This window comes from Penicillium hordei (genome assembly GCF_028827395.1).
Source record: "Penicillium hordei strain IBT 12815 chromosome Unknown utg000002l_segment0_segment0, whole genome shotgun sequence".
Taxonomy (NCBI): Eukaryota; Fungi; Ascomycota; class Eurotiomycetes; order Eurotiales; family Aspergillaceae; genus Penicillium; species Penicillium hordei.
In genome coordinates, this window is record NW_026623143.1 from 3,211,096 (window position 1) to 3,235,704 (window position 24,609).

At 47.5% G+C, this 24,609-nt stretch overlaps 11 protein-coding genes across 11 annotated transcripts; 4 read left to right on the forward strand and 7 right to left on the reverse strand.

The window, feature by feature from the left end:
- Positions 1-5: 5 nt before the first annotated feature.
- Positions 6-1,171, reverse strand: N7537_004540 (uncharacterized protein; the record flags this gene model as incomplete). Its single annotated transcript, XM_056895597.1, has 5 exons — positions 6-368; positions 412-430; positions 504-940; positions 1,006-1,052; positions 1,120-1,171. 5 exons carry the CDS (start codon positions 1,169-1,171, stop codon positions 6-8), a joined length of 918 nt encoding a protein of 305 aa, XP_056755345.1.
- Positions 1,172-1,914: 743 nt separating this feature from the next.
- N7537_004541 (uncharacterized protein) lies at positions 1,915-3,003 on the forward strand (the record flags this gene model as incomplete). The annotated part of the gene is made up of 3 exons (XM_056895598.1): positions 1,915-2,348; positions 2,438-2,708; positions 2,764-3,003. The coding sequence occupies 3 exons, from the start codon at positions 1,915-1,917 to the stop codon at positions 3,001-3,003; spliced, it is 945 nt and encodes a 314-aa protein (XP_056755346.1).
- A 1,759-nt stretch (positions 3,004-4,762) lies between these two features.
- On the forward strand, positions 4,763-5,596 carry N7537_004542 (uncharacterized protein; the record flags this gene model as incomplete). The annotated part of the gene is made up of 1 exon (XM_056895599.1): positions 4,763-5,596. The coding sequence occupies one exon, from the start codon at positions 4,763-4,765 to the stop codon at positions 5,594-5,596; it is 834 nt and encodes a 277-aa protein (XP_056755347.1).
- A 738-nt stretch (positions 5,597-6,334) lies between these two features.
- Positions 6,335-8,260, reverse strand: N7537_004543 (uncharacterized protein; the record flags this gene model as incomplete). Its single annotated transcript, XM_056895600.1, has 5 exons — positions 6,335-7,221; positions 7,284-7,510; positions 7,567-7,840; positions 7,902-8,133; positions 8,195-8,260. 5 exons carry the CDS (start codon positions 8,258-8,260, stop codon positions 6,335-6,337), a joined length of 1,686 nt encoding a protein of 561 aa, XP_056755348.1.
- Positions 8,261-9,651: 1,391 nt separating this feature from the next.
- On the forward strand, positions 9,652-10,287 carry N7537_004544 (bZIP transcription factor; the record flags this gene model as incomplete). The annotated part of the gene is made up of 1 exon (XM_056895601.1): positions 9,652-10,287. The coding sequence occupies one exon, from the start codon at positions 9,652-9,654 to the stop codon at positions 10,285-10,287; it is 636 nt and encodes a 211-aa protein (XP_056755349.1).
- A 778-nt stretch (positions 10,288-11,065) lies between these two features.
- On the forward strand, positions 11,066-11,401 carry N7537_004545 (uncharacterized protein; the record flags this gene model as incomplete). The annotated part of the gene is made up of 2 exons (XM_056895602.1): positions 11,066-11,092; positions 11,147-11,401. 2 exons carry the CDS (start codon positions 11,066-11,068, stop codon positions 11,399-11,401), a joined length of 282 nt encoding a protein of 93 aa, XP_056755350.1.
- A 334-nt stretch (positions 11,402-11,735) lies between these two features.
- On the reverse strand, positions 11,736-12,221 carry N7537_004546 (uncharacterized protein; the record flags this gene model as incomplete). Its single annotated transcript, XM_056895603.1, has 2 exons — positions 11,736-11,956; positions 12,035-12,221. The coding sequence occupies 2 exons, from the start codon at positions 12,219-12,221 to the stop codon at positions 11,736-11,738; spliced, it is 408 nt and encodes a 135-aa protein (XP_056755351.1).
- A 1,072-nt stretch (positions 12,222-13,293) lies between these two features.
- N7537_004547 (uncharacterized protein) lies at positions 13,294-15,775 on the reverse strand (the record flags this gene model as incomplete). The annotated part of the gene is made up of 5 exons (XM_056895604.1): positions 13,294-13,359; positions 13,423-14,262; positions 14,328-15,502; positions 15,626-15,661; positions 15,736-15,775. The coding sequence occupies 5 exons, from the start codon at positions 15,773-15,775 to the stop codon at positions 13,294-13,296; spliced, it is 2,157 nt and encodes a 718-aa protein (XP_056755352.1).
- A 443-nt stretch (positions 15,776-16,218) lies between these two features.
- On the reverse strand, positions 16,219-17,401 carry N7537_004548 (Yip1 domain protein; the record flags this gene model as incomplete). Its single annotated transcript, XM_056895605.1, has 4 exons — positions 16,219-16,571; positions 16,632-16,781; positions 16,839-17,244; positions 17,314-17,401. 4 exons carry the CDS (start codon positions 17,399-17,401, stop codon positions 16,322-16,324), a joined length of 894 nt encoding a protein of 297 aa, XP_056755353.1. The 3' UTR covers positions 16,219-16,321.
- A 323-nt stretch (positions 17,402-17,724) lies between these two features.
- N7537_004549 (xenobiotic compound monooxygenase, DszA family) lies at positions 17,725-19,380 on the reverse strand (the record flags this gene model as incomplete). The annotated part of the gene is made up of 4 exons (XM_056895606.1): positions 17,725-18,652; positions 18,723-18,970; positions 19,022-19,210; positions 19,264-19,380. 4 exons carry the CDS (start codon positions 19,378-19,380, stop codon positions 17,725-17,727), a joined length of 1,482 nt encoding a protein of 493 aa, XP_056755354.1.
- Positions 19,381-20,367: 987 nt separating this feature from the next.
- Positions 20,368-23,018, reverse strand: N7537_004550 (pentatricopeptide repeat-containing protein; the record flags this gene model as incomplete). Its single annotated transcript, XM_056895607.1, has 2 exons — positions 20,368-22,137; positions 22,227-23,018. 2 exons carry the CDS (start codon positions 23,016-23,018, stop codon positions 20,368-20,370), a joined length of 2,562 nt encoding a protein of 853 aa, XP_056755355.1.
- Between the last annotated feature and the right edge of the window lie 1,591 nt (positions 23,019-24,609).

Here is a 24,609-nt window from a genome sequence, read left to right on the forward strand (position 1 = left end):
AACACCTATCCATTGACCACCTTCAATCCAGCCTGGGCCAGAATGTCTCTCCAATCAGTTTCAGTTCTTTCTCTCACAGCAAAGTGCGCCAACATTATCAGGTCCATATTGGTCGCTGCAAGTGTAGGTTTCTCTTCGTTAATCACAATCTCATTGAACAGGAGTCGTGAGTAGTCCTTTTTTAAAGCAGGTACAAGATTCTCCAGGATCTTGACGCCATCTTCATCGCTCCAATCGTGGAGAATAGAATGGAGAGAGTATGCGTGTGCACCCTTGATAGGCTGGGGTGTAAAGAAATCATGAGCTTGCACTTCAAAAGCTCGCTCTGTGCTATCAGCTACCACGTCTGCGATGACAGGCTCTCGACCCTGAAGCAAAGATAGCCACATCGTGACCCTTTCCACCACCAACGTCAATGAGCAGAACATCGCTAATCGAAACCCGTGGTTAATCGCTCAGCCACGGGGTAGAAACCGTGCCAGTTTGGTTTACCCGCGTGTTACGCGCTCATGAAAGAGTCGAAATTCTGGAGGTGTGGTGGTGTCGCGACAAGCCATTCAAAGAACGGGAGGGTTGTTTTGTGGGCTTCCTGAAACGGGCCATCAGTTCCACCCAGAGTCGGGTAATTATATTCGGACTTCTTAAAATATTCCGGGAATCCGTTAAATGAAGAGCGCGCCACATCATAACAGAAATTGATGCTGTGTTGATAGTTCTCCGCTGCGAGACCGTTGGTTAGTTTCGTGGCGTAGAACGCTCCGTTGTGGAATGACACGAGGTTCATTGCCACCAGATGTCTCGTTAGGAGTTGTAGGAGAGTACTGTCGTCTCCAGTCCTCTGGGAAAAGGCTGACAGGGTGAGTCCTGCATCTCCTGCATCCTTGAGGTGTTGGAAAAACTTGACATCGACAGCGATACGGATAATGGCGCTTTGAGCTGGCTGTCGTAAAATCCCAATTAGCATTATCAGCACAATAATCTTTCAACAATGTCGTAATTTCTCACCTCTGCCCAGAAGGTACGCTGGACCAACTCGCTTGGGATTTCCAATACTGCAATCATCACACAGCTTTGGTCAATCAGAGCTTCTCTTGAGCCAGCTGCGTTCTTGTCGAATACCGCGTGAAGTGGCAATGCCATCCAGAATTGCGGAGACAGATGGGGAAGCCATGATATTGGGCGTTGAGAGGGTAATAATTGATTCTCAGGTACAAATGGGTATCAACTGTACCTTGAAGGGAAAAAAATAATACGTTAGAGGGCCTATTTGCCCCTCCCCCTCCCCCTCCTGACGATGTTTTCCCACGTTTAACCCAGGGCTAGTACGAGCATGAGGGCACGAATAATAAACTTCTCACCCATCCGTGGACCCTCTTAAGTACCTCCTTTAGCCAACCAAGTCTTATGCTTACCTTAGTGTTGCTACACGCCATTATGGCGGGTTTTAATACCGTATATTTCTACCATGTGTGTCACTATGGTATTCGATATTGAACCCTGATAGCTGAACGTCTTCGTACACTATTCCATACCATGTATTGTCGTACTATATATTTCTATCAATTGTTTACAAGGAAGAGAGAAAAGAGAGCTTCTCTCTTCTCCGTCTTCTCCCCTCCGCCTCTCCTCTTAGTATTGATCCATTCATATTGATACTTTTTCTGTGCTTCGGTTCCTATGGCAATTAGTAATCCATATTATTTCCGAGGTTGATAGGCTTCGATTTAACAATTTAGCTTATGACCAACAGAAGAAAACATTGTCATGTTATTACACCTATACGCTAGAGCTTCAAAGATTTTTGATATCAACACGTCATCATTATCACCATAGTTGGCATATATTAAACAGACGACCATTTACTTGTCGAACCGACAACTTCCTCTATGATACTTCACGAATACTGCACTCACCATGCCGGCTAAGAATATTGTGTTCACATCTGCATCCCGTGCGACACTGGACGATCCAACTGCGACAGAGCTAGTGAAACTAAAACGAGAGCGCAGTCCTCAGCTACACAACCTCATTGGCTTTTTTCAACGTCAAGAAAAGCAAATTTTCTCTGTGCAGGTCCTCGCCCGTCGAGGGGTGACAGCAATTGCCCTTCCGAATGTAGAATCACTCTTGTCAGACGAGGGTCACTTTCGACCACATGCTACCTTCCGTCCTAAGATAAAGGTGGGTGCCTGGGATATTCGGGATCCAAACTCAGAGGAGGCGGCATCTCACTCATACATGGGTATTCTGGGTATACTGGAAGGAAAGATTCAGCACAGGCTTTTTTCTAAAAACCCTCCAAGGTTCCGCACTTTCGCTAGTGAACGCGGCCCGTGGGCTTCACTTGGGTATGTCTCTGTCCCCTGATAATTCGCTATATAATGTCATCACATACGGGAGCAAAGAGTCAATATAATATACTAAGATTATTTCATAGAACCCCAAGCCCGTTCTTCGGTGTGATGGATGGGTTGTATGGTCGTGGAGTCGAAGGCGAAGAGTACTCGTACATCCAGACTCTGAAGGAATGGGAGGGTCCAGAATCCGAAAAGGCGACCTACATTCCTCCTCCCCATGTGAAAATGAGTGTCTCCCACAACTGCGACGCTCCAGAAAATGCATTTTTGGGCTCAGAAATGAGAGCTATTCTGTCAGTGCTTTATAATCGTGTATACCAACCAGGTTATGAAAATGAATCAGTGTTTCCGGTGAGTTTAAGAGAAACCCAATAGCGGTTACTAGCCATGGCTTATCCCTGAGCAGATCCTATATATCTCGGGATATAGATTTCGTCTAGTACGCGTGATCGAAGCAGTTTTCGATCTGCCTCAGCAAAAGCTCACCTTGAAATTTACGCCAAATTACAGCTTTTTGAAACGGAAGGACGCTCCTTGGGACCTCTTTTTTGGTGTGAGTGAATGCTCACCACGTACGCCGGAGGAACCTCTAAAGAAACCCCCAACAGTCTCTAGCAAGACAGAAGAAAAAAAGACAATCGCATAAAGCTTAGAAGAAAAAATAGAAAAAAAGACCTTTGCTATTATATTCATCGGGACATTGCATGCAATAAAGGAATTGAGTATAGACCTAGACCTTCGGGGGCAATGCTTTTAGAAACGACCTTCCCGTGCAATTCATTAAAGCGTCTTTGGAACCCCTATTAGTTGTGCGCGCACCATGAATCTCAGAATATTACTATAGATTCTTTTTCTATGCGATTCAAGCATATAGATACGTTGAAATCTAAAACCGGGAAGAGCGCTTTTTCGTGCACAAGCACGCAGTTTTATCAACCACCGCACCACCATACGCCAATTTATCAACTCGATGTGTCAACGAGCACAGTTCTGATCAAGCTATGGAGCCGTTAAATCGTCATTATGACAGAGCATCTTTTGCGTGATATAGTCCAATAATATAACAATGATTCTCGACGTACGAGTATGATCGTTACTAAACCTACGAGAACACCACAGAGCCAGCCTGAGCCTGAGCCAGACAATCAGTTTCCAAACTCTGCACCTACCTACGTACGACTATCGGCCTTTATGCATAAGCTTCCCAAAGGACAGGCGAGTGCAATGACAGAAGCATACCAAAAGTCTTGAAGGACTGCTGCGGAGGGAAGAAAGCAGAAGAGATTTTGATATTCAACCTATGGGAAAGCAGGGAATTTATACTCTGAACCTTAAAAACAAGCCCTCAGTCTGCAAGCAAACAACGGAAAATGGGATCATCCCAACAAAAAGATTCCGCTGAAGGGACTGACTAGCATGTATAGCACTAGAGGTCAAGGAAACAACATAGGACGAAGGAGTGATATGGATGGTCAATTTCAACAAGCCAAACAGATTTCCAAGGTTCAGTTTAAGGATCGCATGACGTACGTTTACCTAACCTGTTTGCCAGGACGTACCTAGCTAGTTGCTCCTCTCGCTCTTCTTCTTTCCCCCAGACTTCATTTTCGTGCAGCGCAGTATACAGTATTGCCCTCTCTTCTCCTGACCTCTCGACGGTAATTTACATAAAGTGGCTGCCCTAGGATTATAACAAGTAGCTAATAATATAACTGCCTACTTTGCTAGGTGTTATAGCCCACAATCATATATATCACAGTCAGATTTGTTAACCTTGTAACTGAGCTTCAACAACAACTCAATCCAACCTCACGTTGCACCATGCAATTCGACGTACACCACGTAGACCCTCCTGGCAATTATCTTTAAAGGCTGCTTCTCAGACGAAGGAGTTATTAGTTCATCATACTACCATAGTATAGCTCTGATCTCAATTTCCCGATTCCACGTTTCTCTTAAGTAGCCCCTCAGAATTCGCCTCGGGGATTTAGAGCGGAGGTACTAACCGCAACGTTAGCGGATTGTAGGGTATAGCGCGCGATGAGTGTGCAATCTGCGCGTGGGTAGGTGGCCTAGCTGGTTAGCTCGTCGAAGAGAAAAGCGCCTAGTTAAAGTTGAAGATAAGTTATGTGGGATGAGATTATAGATCCAAGAGAGCCAAATTGCTGGCATTAGGAAACCTGACACAGATCGAGGTGACCACATATGATTCACTCAACGCCCCTTCTCAAACTAAGCAGTTACTCTGATTAAAACTACGGTGACCATTCATTCACTGTCTCTTTTCTCTGCCATTTTACATTTACTATTTCTTCGATTACCATTTCTTCGACTCGTTTTTTTTTTCTCGGTTTCGGAAAAATGAGTGCATCAACGAGCAACGCACCCTCCCCATTCCACATGCAATGGCATGGGGCATCCCATCTGAATCAAGCCCAGTTTCAAGCCCTCTGTATTACATGTGTAACCGCTCCTCCCGACACAGATTCGACAGAAATTCCAAAATCGAAAATCTCTCAACTTGGCCTTCGCCGGCCACTTCAAAGAGCCAGAGCATGGCTCAGCTCTTTCCCCCCTTTCAACAATACCTTGACCATGTTGATAACGCTCAGCGCACAATGGATTGGCACATTGGTGATTCCACACAGGCGGCCAACGGCCTTGGCATCATGGAGCTACCAAGGAGGAAGCAACAGCTCGTCATCGCAGCCAACAACGTGGACGAGGAGCTGGTGGTGTCCAGCTTGTTGGCCTTCTTAGAGGCCATTACACTCCGGCACCCTCATGTTAAGTGTGATTGGTCTTCTCGAAGGAGAAATCTCAAAGCCAAATTTGGCGCCTCTGACCTTCGTGCCGTAGTGGACGGAGCCCTTGTGGACCCAAGAAACAACAATGTCAAGGCCCTGATAGAGGCCAAGAAAAACAAGTCCAATGGGTTTGGAAAATCGATTCGTGTGACATGGCAACAATCAGCAGAAGTAGTCACAACCATAAGAAACCAGAACCTCACCCCGGGGACCCCTGTATTTCTAATCAGCCAGGAGGCCAGCGAGCTCTTTCTGGTCGTCGGGACATTCGGAGAGAAATACCTTGACTACATTTCGGGTAGAACAACGGAGCTTGCATTAAAGGACTTCCTGATGCTGGAACGATTTGGACCCTGGGAGATATCAGATGCAAAGCACTTGGAGATGTTCGCTGGGATTGTCTTAGCTATCGCTATCCAAGAGAGCAAATAGCTGAGATGTAAAGTTGCAGTTATCCAGTGTACCGCCGCCGTAAGCTACGTCCATCACCTTGGTATTCCTCATTAACCTCAAGCTCTTCGCAAATCACCGCCCTAAAAAGCATTATGATGATGGTCCAGGTTGCTGCGTTTGAACGGTCCGAGAAGCAGTGGTGGGATATTCTTGTGTCTGTAGGACTAACGAATATCAAATTTTACCAGCGCCCTGAAAGCGGCGAGGGTATAGTTGATGCTATAAAATGACCTGTCGGGCAGGAGCCCTAGGATTGGCTCAAACTAGAGAGGCAGCGGTGTAAGTCAGTAGCTAAATGGACAATCCAGAATGGTTCCTTCCCACTTGACTACTTGAGGTATAAGGGAGTAGGCAAGAGAGAAAGAGAAGAGGCGGATAAAAGAGGAGAGTTGAGGGGTGGGGGAATGGAGAGAAGGTACCTTTACTATATTGAAGAAATGAGCTCATCCGATACAAGGGCCGCAGTCTCTTATTTGACTTTAAAGGGATCTTATACCTTTATTAATCATAAGAAGCACTGGGAGAGAATTTATCCATGGATATATATATGTATAATACTTTAAAATAAATGACGACAGAAAGACGGCCAAAAATGGCCGTAAGTGACGCCGATTCGGCCGCCTATCTGCCAACTTTTCAGCAACCCACCCTCGTACTGTAACTTCAGCAAGCCGCAGCAGCTTGGTTTACACTCTAGATCACGAGCCGGAAAGGGCATCAAAGATGATCATCATCACCCAACAGCCACTGGACATGACGATAAGACACTCGGCCTTGGTCCTGGGGCTGTCGGTGACCCGCTTGGAAGGTTTCGGCAAACATCAGACCACGTTCATAGTGTTGGACACCCATCATCCCCTGTGGGCCATCCAAATCGCCATATCCTTCTTGGGCATCAAAGACCGCAGCGTATTGCAAGTCGGGCATATCGATGTTAATGGGGGTGGTAGGACGAGTCTGGAAGCCCAGCTCGCCATTCCAGGTCATGTTCTGGATCGCCAGCAACGTTCCGTTCGTGATAATCAGATAGTCCCAATCTCCGTTCGAGATCAAAACCCGATTAGTCGCCTCGATTACCCGGGGTAGGATGTGCTCTGTGGGATTCGCAGACTCGTCGTATTGTTGCTCAGGTCCTGGGTCGGGGCTCACAAAAACACTCTCAACACTACAGAGCTCCCAGTCGATATCTGTAGGGACATGCAGAGCATTCTTGACGTCTGTGCGGTTGAAATAGGTTGCCGGACCTGGTTCATAGGCAAGGTCTGTGGGGAAGCCCAGGACATCCCATAAGAGTGGACATGTTTGGCTGATCTTATAAGGATTCCAGCATGGGTTCGGAGTAAAAGCTTCGTTATAGATCATGTTGTAGATGTCGCACTCGGAGTAGTCCATATATTTAGGGGGCTGGACTCCAGAGGCCGGATAGGTGAAATACTCCTCGAAATATTCCTTGTAACCGCATTGTTCGTAGGTAGCTTGCAACTCCCCCATAAACGATTGGTTGAAGTTGAACAGATCGGCATGTTGTTGAACGAAGGGGTAAGCGGGGAGTGTAGCCTGGATATAATCCCACTGGCCGATGCATGCATCATACATCAGAGCTCCTAGTATATATGAGAATGTGCGACCAATATAATGCAGTTTCGGGGAAATTCTCAAATCTTACCGCTGAGGTTGAAGTGTTCTGTATCGTTCTTGTCGAGCATGGCGGCGGATATGTAGGGCACGTACCGGCCCGCGTAACTTTCACCAGTTAGGAAGATTCGAAAGTTCTTGATGTCATATTCTTCTTGAAACTCTTGGAAAAAGTTGACGAAGTCCCCAGCGATCTCCTCCTCGCCGGTAGCAGTCGGCGTACCGTTTGAGAACCCAACTCCAACCGGTTGGTCGACCCTAAACGCCCCAGTCAGCTTATCGATTACATCGATACTATTTCACTAATGACTTACCATAACATATTGGTTAAATTAACCCATGAATACTCATTAATGACTGGTTCGTAGGTGCCGGGTTGCCAGGTAAAACGTCCGTTCTCCTGCAGAAACCCCTGCATTGAACTACATCCCGGTCCACCATTCAGCCAAATTGTGAGGTCGTCGCTTGGTTCCCCAATCTTGGGCTGGAATATATAAAACAAGGAATCATTTCCACGGATGGGCATAAAGCCCGAGTACATCTCTCCCAATTCGAAATGAACATCCGGTAGGCTCTCCACCACATGAGCTGTGGAAATATTACATTTTGGTCAGTCGAGATTGAAAAAATGGATTAGAATAAAGCAAACATTTTGTCTTGTTGGTTAGAAATCGATAATTTGATGTATCAATCGGTTCAGATTCACGAGCATGACGGCTGGAATGTGTGAAAGGGCGTCGAATCGGCTGTTTTGTTTGGCCGCCATTAATGAGAAGCGCGATTGTCAGCACTGCCGTGGTAGATCGACCGAACATCTTGGCAGTTTCCGTATAGAGATTATATTTGCAATGCAAAATCCCAATCGGCCCACTTCGATAGAGCTACAGCAAGGCTACTCTTATACCCCGACATGCCAGCTTCCCCTGCACTCGTATGACAAACCCTAAAAAATTTTCTTCCGCAATAGGAGTCCACTTTCCAAGTGATCGGCGGTACTATGTAGTACATATTTGGTACAAACTACGGAAGACTAATGTACATAATCGCTAAATCTATCCGAGGACCCGAAAGTGGGTTTGGACGCCAGGTCCCGGTAATTCTTCGGCAATATACCCTGTGATATATCTCAATCAAAAGGGAGCTGAGTACGGAGTATACTCCATAACTCTATATAGGGAACTACTCTTCTGTGTAGGTTAGGCAAATTAGGGAAGACGAAGATGGGGTTTAAGATCAGAATGGATAGCTCAATTGTGGAATCTTGGCAGTGGTTGGGGTGGGGGGTGGCTGAGTGTCTCACATCTCCAGGGCTTAAAAATTGGAAACTGTAACATGAAATGTACATGTATCAAAGCATTCAGTTCAGGGTGATATGAGTCTAATAGGTAGTCATTGAAGCTACAGCTACAATATTGTACAGTCATTTTTGTCCTTATATCTTGGGAGATGGCTGGGTGGAAAAGTGGTGCCTTGCGTGTGGATATGCCCTAACTACAACATGACTAGTTAACTTGTTAGAATGGAATAAGGCCCCCCTAGGCCATAAACAGGAACCTTGGTTTTTGTTGTGGTCTAGTGGTAAAATAGCCTGTATTTTTCCAACATAACTAGTTAGCCCGCTTCAAAAAATGCCGTGCATTATGTGAGGCCTCTACCACCACCGATGTGGCTCAATACGAGCACTGCGTAATACTTAAGGGTGCTTGTTTCTTCTCAATTGGTATCACAGGTTGATTCGTAATCTTGCAGATTCTATGCCCCTTTTGCTGGGCGTGGACCCTGAGACCTCGAGAAGGAGGGATTGATTACGCGCAGATATCCATCTGCCCATCTCAACAACCGCCCACAACGGTTCTTTCTTCACCAGCAGACCCATATGTCCCAGTGGAAATGAAAAGGAGTTTGGAATCTGTATGGCCGTTTGACGTGCCTTCGATGCTGAACCCGCCGACCCAACCAGATCGGATCAGAAACCATAGTCAAGAAGATCAAAGCCAGCCAACCAACATCTTCCTCGGTTTTTCCGCCAATGACCTCGTCTTCGGCACCTCAGGACCCGTATGGCACATTGGGATTGCCATCGAACTAACTCATCATCCTCACGGCCATGTGACGTGCCTTCGATACTAAACCCGCCGACACAACCAGGTCGGATCAGAAACCACAGTCAAGAAGACCAAAGCCAGCAATCATCCCCACCGTTCTTTGCACCAATGGCCTCGTCTTCAGCACCTCGGGAGCTACCTTAACATGCACAGCTGTCGTTTCCACCGCGCGTTTGTCTTGAGGAGAGAGACAAGAAGGCCGCTGTCTCTCACCAACCACCCGTTCCCCATGAGTCTATTCTGTCAGTGCCGGCATCTGAAAGTCTAATGGAGAAGCCTCATTTGAGACACACGATGTCTGCCCCTGACTTTTTAACAGGAGCTGTGTCCAGAAGATCTAGTCCTCCGATTCACTATGAACCCTATAGCCCACTTGACCGCGTCTTTCATACTGGGTCTAATACTCCCTTGTCTCCAGCAATACGGCCAGATGCAATCAAATCAACCTCTAACATAGTCGCGGAACCCATCACCTCGGCAGGGCCCCGCGTGGGTTATCAGAGCTTCTCTCCGGGATCAACAGAGCCAGGCAAGCCAGCATTACGCAACAAATCGGGTATGATCCCGTGCTTTGCCGATGTAAAATCGGGCTCTTCAATCCTGGCCGAGAAGCAGAAAGCCAACAGTGATGCCTCAAGGCGATTCCGCGGCCGCAAGAACGAAATAGAGCAGCTCAAAGCCCAGGTAGAATCCAAAGATAAGGATATCCGTGCCCTTGTGTGCCAACGGGTCCATTACCGTTCCGAGCGGGGCTACTTCCGGGGATGCACCAGCCAAACATTCAGCCAGGAAAGACCGAATACTCCTGCTGCGCCGTCTACGAGTAGCCTTAACTTGCCAGAGAATTCACCAAGCGTCCTTATCCGATCCAAACCTCCTCATACCACAGATTCAAAAGGAACATACCCCCATGATAACGAGCTCCTTTGAAGCTTGTGATGGAAAGCTTTGCATGGAAAAAAAGGCTTGAGGTGTTGAGCTGACTTGGACTCAGCGAGCCTTGGTACGGCTTACAATGTGGTGGAGAATGTCGATGAAACTAGGTGACGTAGCGCCTTGCGCTATTAATCGCTTGCATGTACACCAGGGCTTATTCAAGGCGATATTGATTCACGCCTCAGGGGGTAAAGATTAAAACAACGTGTATATGAGCACAGAACTGTCCAGCAGAAACATGAAGTGGAAGCATTTAAGAATAACAAAAAAGTCCAAGCAGGACGATCGGAGGTTTGCGAAGTGCCAATGGAAATGCCTCCTTTCACGGACCCTGTACAAACAAGAAACTACATTGAACTTTGCTCGGGCCGAAGCTAATTATCACCTGTGCGAACTCTTTCTGCTTGGTTCATCTCCTTCTTAGAAATATATTTGGTGAATAATATTCAGGATCCTCGAACATCGAATCGCCTAAAAAATCATTGCGGATGGTAAAAGCGTATCTCTTTGCGCTCTGCCGTGAGAATTCAGGAAGTGAGGGTAAGTCGATTTCTGTTGGAATGGTCATGGAACTAAGTTCTATGTCCTACGAACACAACGAAACAGCGAAATCGAAGTTATGGTGCTTCCCATCAATTATGCCTCAAAGGTGGCAGATATAAAAAGAGCGATAGAAGAGCTGTGTCTCAACCCAACAAATTGTGGCGCTGGATTCAATGAAGATGGGACGTTTCAGCGTTGTTCGAATGGGGGTTTGTGTCCGAATATAATAATGAACGACAACGGCTATGAGCCGGACGTTAGTATATCATTACCACTTCCTGTGAAGTACAGAAAACTCAACATTTGTTAGATACTTGCAAACGTGCTGTTTCCTGGAAAGAGCATTCCTGCGCTCATGCTTGTTGGCAGCTGGAATACTCCTCGTCTACTCATGGCTATTGGGCTTTCTATCTTACTTTCCCTAGTCGTGACAGCGGCCGGTACTGCGGCCGGACAAAATGTGCGCATTAGGTTGACGGCCGGGAGTTACACATTTGGGGTGTCCATTTTCATCGCCACTCTTACTCTTTTTAGCGCTGTCATCTTAGTAGATTCTCAAGATTAAACATTCTATAACGCAAATGATCTTAAATTTGATTTTTTCAATGTTCATGAGTAGAAGTTCTTAGCGTCTACATTATAGGGTAGATTCGGAGTAATGGCATTCCAAAGGGGAGCAATTCAACGAAAGTATCAAGACTAGAGGGGGGAAGAAGAGAGACTATATGTTTAGGGGTTGACCGGGTAACTTCAACCCCCATTCAGCTAGTCCATTTGGTGGTCACAGTAGGTTTTGATAGAGCATCGAATAATTCATCTGACTCAGACACTATTCCCAATGGAAATCTCCTCACTAGCCGGTCCAAATTTGCTACCCACTAGCTTGTAAACAAGGCGTCTTAAGCAGGATCACAAAGACCATTGGTACAAGTTGGGGAGCTGACATAATTGACCGTAAGCTCCCCTTTGCTAACATCATTTCCTGGCTGGGTCGGGTCACTTCCACAATTCCCACAGCCATGGTTCACAATATTATTGATATGCGTAATAGCGTCGTTAAGATCACCGCTTGCACCGCTCTGGTAGAATGCGCAAATGCTGTCTTTGCATCCAATTTGTTCTTAATTAGAAAGCAGATAAGCGAAGTTCAAAATGTGTTTCGAAGCGAAAAGGTTGGGACCTGAATCTGGAAACGTACTGCCCTCATGATAAAAGTTCCCACCGCTACCGGTATCAATGGCAGCTTGTATATAACCCTGAATCGCTTCACTAGCATCGGATGTTGAAACAAGCATGCATTGGGAGCTTCCCCTACAGTTGATGCCAAGGGCAAACGCTGCCGTAGGCAAAGCCACAGCCCGGATCATGAGGCGAGGAAGCTGCATATTTGAAACAGAAAGTCTTTGAAGAACTTGAAAGATGTCCGACTGTTAAGTTGTCAACTGTCGATAGTGAATCTCAGCAGTCGGATATACTCCCCTATTTATACCCAACATTGTGGAGTATAATGACTTGATAGGCCATCTGCGTCAGCCTAATACTAGGCTTAGCCAGTTTGCTTATTCAAAATTCGCAAGTTACTTCAGAAGCAAACATAAATCTTGACCTATTATCTCGAGCTAACCGACCCTCATAGGGGTATATGCCCCAACCGGAAGCCGGGTCGAAATTTTGTATTCTAAGACATTCGTCCTGAGCTCGTTTAAGCAGCGAATAGCCTCTGCCATTCATGTGTCGCAGTTAGCCGTGCCACGACTAGGCGTGCCGCAATCAGGCAAACCATGACTACGCAAGGAGAGGGAAAGGGTGCTACCAAATTTTATAGGTCAGTGGTGGCCGAAAAATCCGTTTAACGGATGAATTCACTGTCTGACTGCACGGTCAAATTCCGGGAAAATGCCGGGGGCCTTGGGCGCCTCAGAGGCCTTAGGCGCCTCGGAGGTCTGGCGGCTTTGAAGAGGAGAAAAAGAATTTACTGCGCTTGTAACATTAGATACGTCGATTGGTTGCTTCGTCTAACATCTCAAAGACCTATCACGAAAATTGGTGTAAGACTTTTATAGGGGACGGATCCATGCTCTCGCACCACGATAGCTGATCAACAATTACCACCTTAGAGACTTGAGTATGAATGAGTAGGGCTAGGTGGGAAGGAGAATACTGTTTATTAGCGAAACAATATCATTCTAAAGATATAAATCATATCACTTGCGAGATACGACAATTCAAATAGCTTTTGACAGATCCTTGGTTCTATAGGTGAGATGCTAAGAAATGTGCCAAGTCTAGAGGGAAGAAGATACATTGGAATATGCACACAATTGTATTAAAAGATCGCTAATGAACTGTAATGATAACAACTCTGAGCCTTTTCCATGAGAATAGTGTTTCTCTTTTTTTTTTTTCTTTCTGGTTTTTCTTTATTTACAAGACTATCTTCATGACTGACTGATCAACTCAAATTTTCTCCATAATATCCTTTAGTACATCAAACAATTCACCGGCCTGCTTCTCATTACCGAGCTGCATTGTATCATTCAATGTTAGTATCACGAGAGAAGAAATGAGAAGAATTTGGAGACTTACCCGGAGAAGAAGGCTCACGACCCTTCCGTCTTCGTTGCTGGCGAGATAGATATCCCGAGTGGTCGGGCGAGAACCCTTGACATCACCAAAGGGCATGGTATGCCAAACCGCACTGTTCAACATGACACGCAAGGCACCATCGGCGCGCATGATAATGCGACCAGATTTCTTTCCATTGGACTCCGTCTTGAGGTTGAGCTTGAAGGTGCCGGTACCACGCTCCTTCCATTTTTTGTCGTCGAAGTAGTACAACTTGCCCTTGGCTGCGAACTCAGTGTTCTCGTTTTCTTCGCCGGTTTCAACTGGGGGTTCACGTCGGAATGAGTCACGGGCCATATTCGGGATCCTGGGGAAAGGCAAGAAGGGGTCCATACCAGTTTGTGCGTGGAAACGCTCGTCGGTCTTCTCGGCAACAAAGGTGTCATCGGGTTCACCGACTGGCTCGTTGTCACTTTCCTCATTGTCGGATTGCTTTGCACCGAGGGTCTTGTCGCTAGACTCGCCAAAGGAAACGGGGACATTGGGGGATGCAAAACTGGTCAGTTTACCAGCTGTTCCAGAGAAACTGGTGGGGGCGTTGGCAGATGCAAAACTGGTCAGTTTGCCGGCTGTTCCAGAGAAAGCAGTGGGGGCATTGGGAGACGCGAAGCTGGTGAGTTTACCAGAGGTGGCAGGGAAAGCGCTACCAAAGGCAGAGAAGCCGGATCCGAGGGCACCGAAACCAGTAGTCGAGGCACCGCTAGTTGCAAAAGGCGAAGCGTCAGCGGTCAATTTAGTTGCAGGCATTGCGAAAGGTGAAGGTGCAGCAGAGGCCTTTCCGAATGCACTCGCGGTGAAAGTCTAGAAGCAAGTGTTAGTGGAAGATGGAAAAAGAAAAGCTGGGTAAATTGAGGGAGCAAACTCACCTGGTCCACCTTAGCCTTGCGCTCCTCCGAATTGTCGCGGGGTCTCTTCTTCTCCGGTTGTCCTTCGGCAGTAGATTGTTCGTCCGAAGTTGTCTCAGTCAAGCCGGGTGCGGGGTCAGTTGCAGTGTGGGAATTCTTCGAGGCATCATCCTCAAGTTGTTCTCGGCTCCGTTTCTTCTTGAGGGTTTGTGAAGACTCATCCTCGTTTCCGCCGGCGGTCGTTTCAAGACTCTGTGGGGATTGAGAATAGTTAGAATCAATGATTTCAACCATGGGTTTAGGGTAATTGGGATTCGTTGGACTGTATGGGACAGGAGGTGGGGAGGACGGGTATTCAGGTGAACGGTAGTCAGGTAGAGAGTCTTCAGATGAAGAATCTCCAATTGATTCAGGCTCTTCATAAATGTGGAATGAAGGGTCATCATATATGTATGATTCAGGTGAACGGTGCCTCTGGGAAGGCTCCCCAAGAGAAGGATGCTCGGATGAAGGGTGCTCAGATGAAGGGTGCTCAGATGAAGGGTGCTCAGATGAAGGTTGCCCAGGGGAAGGGTGCCCAGGGGAAGGGTGTCCAGGGGAAGGGTGTCCAGGAGAAGGGTGTCCAGGGGAAAATTGTCCAGATGGAGGAATAGGCTTTGCAGAAGGAATGGTAATATGAATTTTGGAGGATTCGCGTTCAGCCGATCTCGAAGTCGGGGAAGCAAAGGAGACCACTCCGGCTGTCACCTTGATACCAACCTCAACAGGAATGGTCAAATGGCTAATTTGCTCGGATCCACCAATTGAGACCTTGATCTCAAGGTCCAAGGGAAACTGGACCTTGGTGGTCTCGGGGATGTGGCTCATTATCGGGTTGTAGGACAGAGGTGTATTGTGAACTGAAATGTTCGCAGGTGCTGTGGGCAGCACGTCGTCACTCACATCTTGGGTAGTGGCATCTTTCGGGATTCCAGCGTGATTGGAGTTGTCTTCCGTGGTGTTGTCCGGGGTGGACTCTCGGGATCGCTTGGTTGGGGGTGTATCGGTGGCCCCATCTGCGTTGTCGAAAGAGCGCTTTCGGTTTGCACGGGCAGAACCGTCTTTTTCACCCACAGAGTCAAGGTTGGTCTCCTTGAGCTGTTGTCGCACGGGGCGTTCACCACTGTCGTTGTCGGAGGGAGGCGACTGCGCGGTTACTGTCAAGACGATATTGTCAGATCACATGAACGTTGGAGAAAGCCATGTAGCAGAAAGGGGATTGTAGATATAAAGGAAAGCTGTAGGGCAAAACAAAATCGAATCACTAGATCAAAGCGCACCTCTGTGGTCCATTTTCAGTTGCTCTGTTTCCAGAGCTTTGAAGTTGTCAGCGAAACTGCCCAACTATGTGGGGGATTTGAAACTATGCGCCCAAGCAATGATGACATACCGCCTGCCGAGGAGTTCTGCTCACGGGAAGCGGAAGCCATGGCGTCACGTCCGAAGGACAAACTTGTCAAAGATATTGGGCGTTCTAGTTACCCAGTCGAGATTGAGTAGAGCGGAGCTTCCAACAGGTAACGATAACCGCGGATAAACAGATGAGATCGATTGGGACCAGCCGAATCGACGAAGAATGGAGGATTTGAACTTTGCCAACTTTGCGAAGAGAAGAACAAGAGGATGGAAGGGTGAAAAGGTGAGAGAAGAAGGAAAAGATAGCTTGCCGGTTCTTATAAGTTGACCGCCGGGTGCGGGGCCCAACAAACGGGGTGCTCTGAATAGCAAAAGCGTCAAGGGGAAAATGGGAACAAAGCATATTCATCTAAAGAATAACAATCGTCTATTGTTGCCTAGGGTACCTCGGCAAATACAATTTGCATAAATTCAATTCAATGCCTGGATATACCGGTATCCGCGCTATTCTAATACAATCAATCCAATGTTGTTATTGAGACTCATTGCGCCGATGCCTATCAGAGGCATGTGACGGCGCACTTTCTCAACTATTCAGCACAATATCACAATAGAGAGCCTTAACTGATGAAGCAGAGACACCCGATCGCAATGTAGAACACAAACAGCGGGTACACTGCGATTCCGACTCGGTTCCGTACCACTCCAGAGCCTCCCAGGATGCTTACTCCAGCTGCTAAAGACCATGCGACTAACACAAGATACACTGGTATCCGTGCGATAGTAGGAAGTCCCAGCGCACTCAGCATTGCGGCAATGACCAACGGGAATAGCGTATAACCGATAATGCAAATCGACTGGAAGAAAGAACTAACGCGCCGGAATGTGAGTAAACTGCGATATTGCGGGGATCATTCATTTAACACTTACATCTTGCCACCAAGGAGTTTGATCTGAAGAGTCACAGCTGCTTCTCCGATCCAGACAAGACAAAAGACACCAGAGAAAACCACCGACGATTGATCACCCTTTGCGACAGACAAGAACAAACTCAGGACCAGGCAGAAGATAAGCGGTCCCCTAGAGTAAAACCCGTGTTAGCTTTTATACAGATTTTTCGTGTGTAGAGTGGCTTACCAGAGATCCCAGTCCCGCAACCCATCGCTCATGCCACCCTGCAGGACCACGTCGGCATCCGGCCAGCGTCCAACGAGTCCTCGAATGTTACCACCAAATCCAGACACTCCACCTTGCTCAGAATCAGCGGTACCACTGCCTCCGCGCTGCATCATTCCTCCAAGCAAGTATTTCGGCCAAAGCACCTGGCGCATCTTCTCCCAGACGGCAATCAAGTCGCGTGACAATGTCTCCCAAACACTCTCGTCGATAGTATTTTGCGTCGCACGGCGATCCTCGCCACCCATAGAGGATGCTAAGTAGTTGCCGTAGCCAGATGCATTGCTGCGGTTGCCAGAGCTGGATTCGATGTTGCCTCGCAGAGGGGCCGTGTCGGTGTCGCGCAGGGGGTCGTCAGCTTCGACGGCTAGAATCACATCGAATTAAGATCTTGTTGATACGCCAGTAATCCAGAGGGGCAAATAAAAGTACTCACCATCATCGGCTTCGATCAAATCATCGCCAAGGAGAGAGTCGTCATCATGGGGTTCATCATGGGGGTGGCCGTGGTGTATGGTAGCCATGGTTTGCGTGGTATAGTCGTGACGGTCGAAAGACTAGCGCAAGAATGACACCTCCTTTAAGTTTTAGTCCTCTCAGAGGTGAAGTTGACAGGAAATGCCAAGGTAATTGAGGAGTATGAAGGTCGACTTGGCCAAAGCTGTCCCGGAAAGGCTAGAGTGGCATTACGTACTGGGTCACGGGTACTGTTACCAGGCACGTTCTGTTTCACCTTTCATTTCTACGCACCTCTTGCATGTGCATATTATGGGCTTCTTGATTCTGGATCATTTCAATTGTCTTCTATCTTCATAAATTGGATTATCGTCAGATGCCATTAATTTGATCATTTTTCTTCGGTACCCTCAACATAAGGCTCCTCCTCCTGGTACACATCGTACTTGTACTTGCTTCCAATATGATCAGCCCTGAGCTCTTTCTGTCCCTTGCCAAAGACCTTCTCACGGGCTGTGAGAGGTGCCTCTGATGGGTCTGGGAGCTCAGGATAAAGACCGCGTCGTCTCAGCTCGGGGATGAGTAGATCAACCACCTCCTCAAAAGTGCCAGGCGTGGTAACATAGGCAAGATTGAACCCATCGAGATCAGCCTCTTGGATCCAACGCTCCATCTCATCCGCAACAGTGGCAGGGCTTCCAATAGCCACCGGGCCAAGACCACCGATTGCAGCCCTCTCAGCAACCACGCGAGGCGTCCAGCGCGGGATTTCCTTGCTAGTCGTGGTTAATGAGTCAAGCAAGCTAGTGACTTTGTTTGCCTCCAACGAGTCTGAAGCCGTGATTTCTTGATCCAATGGGATTTTGGAAATATCAATGCCCGTCCATCCGCTGAAAAGAACCAGTCCTCCAATCACCGAGGCGTATTTTTTCAGTTCCTCATACTTCTCCCACGCCTCTTCGTCGGTATTGCCTACAATGGGCGTGAAGGTACCAAAGAACTTGATTGACTGTGGGTCGCGGCCTTTTTCTGCGGCTAGCTTGCGGATATTTGCGATCTTCGGCTTCAACACCTCTGGCGAATGGGAAGAGACAAAGATTGCCTCAGCGTGTGTCGAAGCAAATTCCGATCCTGCAGGCGAAGTTCCTGCCTGGAAAAGGAATGGTGTCCGCTGCGGAGACGGGTCGACAATGTGTCGTGTGCTCAATGAGAAGTACTTGCCCTTGTGGTTGATCTGGCGTACTTTCTCGGGGTCTATGTACGTGTCTGCTTCGGGGTTGGGCGACAGGGCATTAGGAGCCCAGGAACCCTCCCACAATCTATACGCAACAACCGCCGAGTCAGTCTTTGAAAACATCACCCTAGTCGAACTATGGGAATGCAACTCACTTATAGAGCACCTTCAAATACTCATCTGCCTGGCGGTAGCGTTCGTCATGCTCAATGGGAGTATCCACGCCAATGGCTTTGAAAGCCGCTTTCTTATATGAGGTCACAATGTTCCAACCCAGTCGGCCATTGGTCAAATGGTCCAAAGTTGAAAAGCGCTTAGCAAGCAAAAAGGGCTGCTCAAATGAAGTCGACGCCGTGATGCCAAAGGCCAGATTCTTTGTCACTGCAGCCATTGCCGAAATGGGCTAATCAGAAAGTCAGACTCTGATCGGAAAATTCGCGTTAATAACACTCACGATAGTTGGGTCTGTCACCGGCCATTGCGCTGCACGTCGAATACACTCGTCAAGTTTTCCCTCATAGGTATCATGACCTCCAGTTGTATCTGCCAGGAACAATGCGTTGATTCCACCACGCTCCAACAGCTTCGCCAACTCTATCCAGTATCCGAGTGTTCGCTTAGTCGCAGACTTGTCTTTGGGGTTCTACGCAGCTGTCAGCCTTCTGGCCCTTCAAGTTCAATTCTTATACCACTAACCTTCCATTGTCCGGGGGACAGATGTCCCACCGTTGACATATCAAAAGCATTAAGCAAGATGTGTTTCTTGCCAGCGCCGGCGGAACCATGTTGGCTAGTAGCTGCAGTGTCTCCCATGATTCGCAGTTTTCAAGATAAAAGATTATTTCTTTCGAGCCTTACTCGACCAAGTGCGAAACAGATCTGGAGATGGTCTATAAGAGTGACACAACCCCCTTATGTCCCAAATCAACAAAGACCGGAAAGATGGCTTTGCCCAAGTGTACTACCCCCGCACCGTCCCACCTCGAAATTCGTCTATCGTATACGTATCTCGCGCCATCAACAATGCGAAAGAGGGGAACGGCAAATTTCCGAGCCCTGTCGGGTGAATTCTTAGAACTGCATATGGCGTGCCGTAGATCAAACATTCGCCATCATCACCACAGTAATCACAGAATTACCTTGTGGATATATTTAACCTCCGAACGCTAAGGCCAGCATAAGCCCACGACAATCTATCGGACCATTTTCTAGTCTGTTATAGGGATGGATTTCATCATCGGCTGTCAGATTGCGTGACAATTACCTCTTCAAGAACCCGATTTCGCGGGTTATTACATACTATACTCCTTTGAATTGATATTTATTATCTAAAATGGAGGATAGAACCTTGGAAATGACAGGATAGTAATAATGAGGTTCGAATGTCTTATCACTTGGCGGTTGGTATAGCGGAGCATTTAGAACAGCTCGGCAGTTTTCCAGCAAAAAGGTCCATTAGTAGTATAGTATGTACAGTATTATTGGCTAGATAATATCATCCAATTGCTTTGCATTTCTCTCCTATTAGGAGACTGGTGACACGCCATTGAGGACAGATCGAAGAATAAGTATACGTAGAAATCTTACAAGCTGACAGCAACACCAAACCCTTTTAGAATCTTAATTAATGTTTCATGTTGGAAGTAGAGAATGTACCAAATGGTATTATGTACATAATGCAAATATAAAACGCCATCTATAACCCCCAATGTGTGATATACAAACATAATACAATCAAGACCTCACTCGGTCTCGTCGTGCCAAAGACCACGAATATGATTAAGCTTCAATATGTGCTTCTCACGAGGAAGACTCCTCGTTCCGATCCGAACCTTCTAGGTTCCGAGAATTGCGAGCCTCCCACTGGAACTTCTTGATGCGTTCCCGCGCCTCCTCCTTCTGCTCAATCGTCGGGTATACCTTCTTTCTCTTGAAAGCCGCAATGACATCCTTGTCGGAATACTTTTTCAGCATCTTCGAGTCGGCGTCAAGGGCCTTGCGCTCGGCCTTCGAAACATAAGCCTTATAATCAAGCTTGAGGGTATCGTCAACCACCAGACGAACCCGCGACATGATCTTCACAGCCGCGGGACCGGCGACAGAATCCGAAAGTGTGTTCTGGAGGGCACTCCAGCGAGACTTGGACTCTGGTTTGCCGTTCTCCATTGCCTCGTGCAGCTGGAGAATATATGGCCGTAAGGTGGCGATGGCAGCTAGCCGCAGCTTCGCTTGTAGCTTCCGGCCCATCTCGTGCAGTCTAGTGGTCTTGGGGGACTTGGAGTCTTCTGTGTCGAGTCCTCTGAGGTGCAGAAGGACGGATGGGTTAGAGGAAAGAATCTGGATGGTTTCCAGATAGCCTTCGAGGACGCGAATGTCAGGTAGGATCAATGCTTTGTCCATCAAAGCGAGCAGTTCGTTTGCGTGTTGGAGAACTGAGTGGTTGCGACGATCACGGCGGCAGACACTGAGAGCGACGTGGAATGCCGTTCCGGTTGCTTGGCCGGAGGGAACCATTTGCTCACGCATGGTTTTGACACTGATTTTGCTGGAGCGAGAGATGCGGAGGAGGCGGAAATATTGGATGTAGGTGAAGGTGTCGGGATCAATGCGGTACTCGTGGTCGTCCAAAGTCATATGTTTCCAGTAGGCCTGTCCACCCTCGGATCCTTGGGTCATGGTGAAACAAGCATTCAGGATAAGAGTCAGTTCCTTGCTGTTTGGTTCAAGGAATGATAGCTCCTCCGCATGGGGAATGACAGGTTTGAAGAGTTCTGTAAAATCTTCCTCTTCCTCCTCTTCCACTTCTTCCTCTTTCTCCATCTCCATTTCTTCCACTTCTTCTTTCAAGTCTTGCTCAAGTTCCACGGCCGGTTCCAAACTTTGGATTGGTCGATTGTTTTCGTCTACAAACGGAACATCTTCCATTTTTGATTGCCGCGTAGCCTCTGAGACTTCAAGCGCTTGAGTTTGCTCCGGGGTGATCCTGCGGCGTGTTGTTTTCTCGTTCTCAGCGGGTCGTTTTTGCAGTATGGGGATCCCCATGGTTTGTTTGTACAATTCCATGACATTGTAACAGTCAATATCGCTACCACCTTCCAGAAGCAAGCTGGCCATGCCGTTAACAAGTTCATTGTCAATTTTCAAGGTTTGGTTCTTCCAACGCCAGATGACATCGGCCCAAATCCGCTTGCCTTCGGTGATAACCTGGGCCTTCCGGTCAAGAATCTCTTCAATCTCATCAGGGGACATTTTCTCTATATCTCTGCGAGCTGCGAATTGTACAGCGTTCAAGATAATGGTGTATGTGGTAGCATCCGGGGCACCGGGTCCCTCTTCGGGTAATTCACCAGCAATTTTCCACAGACGGTCCATATCCCAATGACGGTGGCAAACTGTAAGCATAGCGTTGGTGTGTATGATATCAAGCTTGACTCCAGAGTTCGGTGAACCAATTGAGCGGTAGACAGAGGCGGCGGTTTTAGCGACACCCAATGACCTCGGGGCTGAGCTGAAGCCCTTCAACATGATCGTATACGTTCTTGGGGTTGGTCTCCTGCCACGCTTTTTCATCTGCGAGAGAAAATATGTCAGCATACAAGTCCGAACCTCAATCTCGGGCAACGCCCTGTATGGCAGCACCGCAGAACGACAAAACTCACATCATTGTAGAACTTGAACGCAGCCTGCGGGTGGTTTTGATCCATACAATATTGCAGGAGATGATTCCAGGCAACATCACATCTCAACCCCTGCTTTGTTCCAGCGCGAACCAAGGCCGCCGCAAGGGCCGGGTTGCCACTGTGTAAAATGCGCGCGACCCGATCCGCCATTTTGCGGGGGTCATTCAACCATTTCAGCTCCTCGTTGATGATCTTGGGTGTGAGTTTGGGCATTCCTCCACCAGGCGGGCCACGAAAGCTGTCGTTCTCGGGAACCTCGCCATCGGCGGAATCGGCCTCAATATTGGCCTCAACATCTTGTTCTTTGGATGTCTGATCCTCAGACAGACCGTTCTCCTGTGCCTCACTTTCACCATCCCGGTAATCGTATGGGTCATTCTCCAAGTCCTCGGTTTCAGCAGCCTCGGGATCCAGAGCCTTACTTTCTGAAGATTCAAGCTGACTGTTGTACCGCCCGGTCAACGAACCCGACGCAATAGCCATCAAAATATCATGACTTTCCCTAGACTTGACATCCTGAACCTCCCGCCTATTATTATGCCGACGTTTAAAATGTTTCTCGCCAACATGTCCTATGCGGCGGGCATCGCGGTCTCTATCGGAAGATCGGTTGTAGGAGGAGGAGGAGGAAGTATATTGGCGGTAGTTACTTGACGCGATCCATGTCTGTGGTAATCTTTGGGATGCAGTAGTAGCACGGTATTGCTGCGCAGTAAGAAGTCGGCTGCGCAAAGCTCTGTTCACGAGCGACCCCGGAAACCGGAATGTCATGACCGGATTACTGTGATCTCCAGGCGTTCAGCTTGTGTCCTGCACAATGCTATAAGGGAGACACAGATTCAACAAGGGCGAAGTGGCAAAATGGAAAAACAAGAAGAACAGATTGTTATTTCTTCATTGCTTGTTGGAGACGGACCGCAAAACAATTTCGCAGATTGTCCGGACGCTAGTCCATATCGGGTCTAGGCTTAAGAGCCTGTATACTCAGGCAGTAATTATTTCTGCCTAAGGCATTTACACTTATTGATACCTCAGGTTCGCTGACATCCAACTAGACTGCAAGTAGTTTAGTTCCCATTCCTTCCGCCCATGTTCCCTGCGGGCCTGGCGGGAGCGCTAGAGCACATTTCCCAGAGTCTTCTGTGCGTTTAAGTACTTTACTAGTGTACTAGTTTTCTTGGGGTATCTGGATCTGCGTTACACCCGTGGACTTAGCCCATGCACTGATCCGTGGATGAAGATGTACATTTCCTACTTTAAATCAACCTATATCGAAGTGGATGTAAAGCTTCGTATAAAAACTCCATCACTTTCTCTGTCTCATAGATTTTCTATTATTAGATCCATAATGTCTAGCCGAAGCCACAGGTTTCAGAGCCTCGTTATACCCAAGTATTCCCATTATTCAATCCAAGTATACCTACATACATAAGATATGAAAATCCAAGAGCTTATATAGCTTCATAGTACTCCGTAAACATATCTCATTTACCATTTACCCACATACCCTTGTAGATCAATCCCTACATTCTGCCTAGCTAGCGTCCTCCCTAACCCAACTAGATTATACTTTCGTACCACATGCATAGCCTACCCAGAGTAGCACACGACACTAGTCCGAAGCTAAGGATACCCCAGTGGAGTATAAGGAGAAACAGACTAAGCCCTAAGCAATGTGACATATGTGACAGATGTGCGGGCAGCTAGACAGGAAGAGGAAGCAAGCTAGAAACGATTAGGAATAACTCTAAAAAGGAAAATTACCACCAGTCTCCCCACGATGATATCGGTGGCTGATACTAACGTCCCCAACACATGGAGGCGCTTTACGCTTTACACTTTATTGTATTAGCTTCCCTGTCATGTACGATGTACGGCCCACATATACATGGTGCTTGCGCTTTGTCTTATTCGGTTCTAGTCAGGTACTCGCACTCGCATACATGTATGTACCTTGTGCAGTAGTTGCCAGTGCGTACGCACATCAAACGGCTTTCAATGCACGGCATTGTGCTTGGTCCACGGTCAGTACCGGTACTACTTAGTTCTGATTTTGGCTAGGCGCGGCTTAGCTGAAAATGGATCCAAAGTTGATTTGTTGCTACAATACTAAAGTCTGTTCTGATTCTCTCTGGCTCGGCTATGGCTATCCATGTCTTTTTTGATGACATGCTTAAGCCAGGCTAGCATATAGTACAGAGGAAAATATCTCAATTGGTTTTTCCTTGCTTTTTCATTTCTTCCGGGTCATGATTTCACTAGCTCGTATTTGGCAGATTCCACTTCCGTACTTTCTTACCTACATATCACTAAAAACGTGTCCTCCTTTGCATACGCAATGTTTGGGCATATAGTACACCAC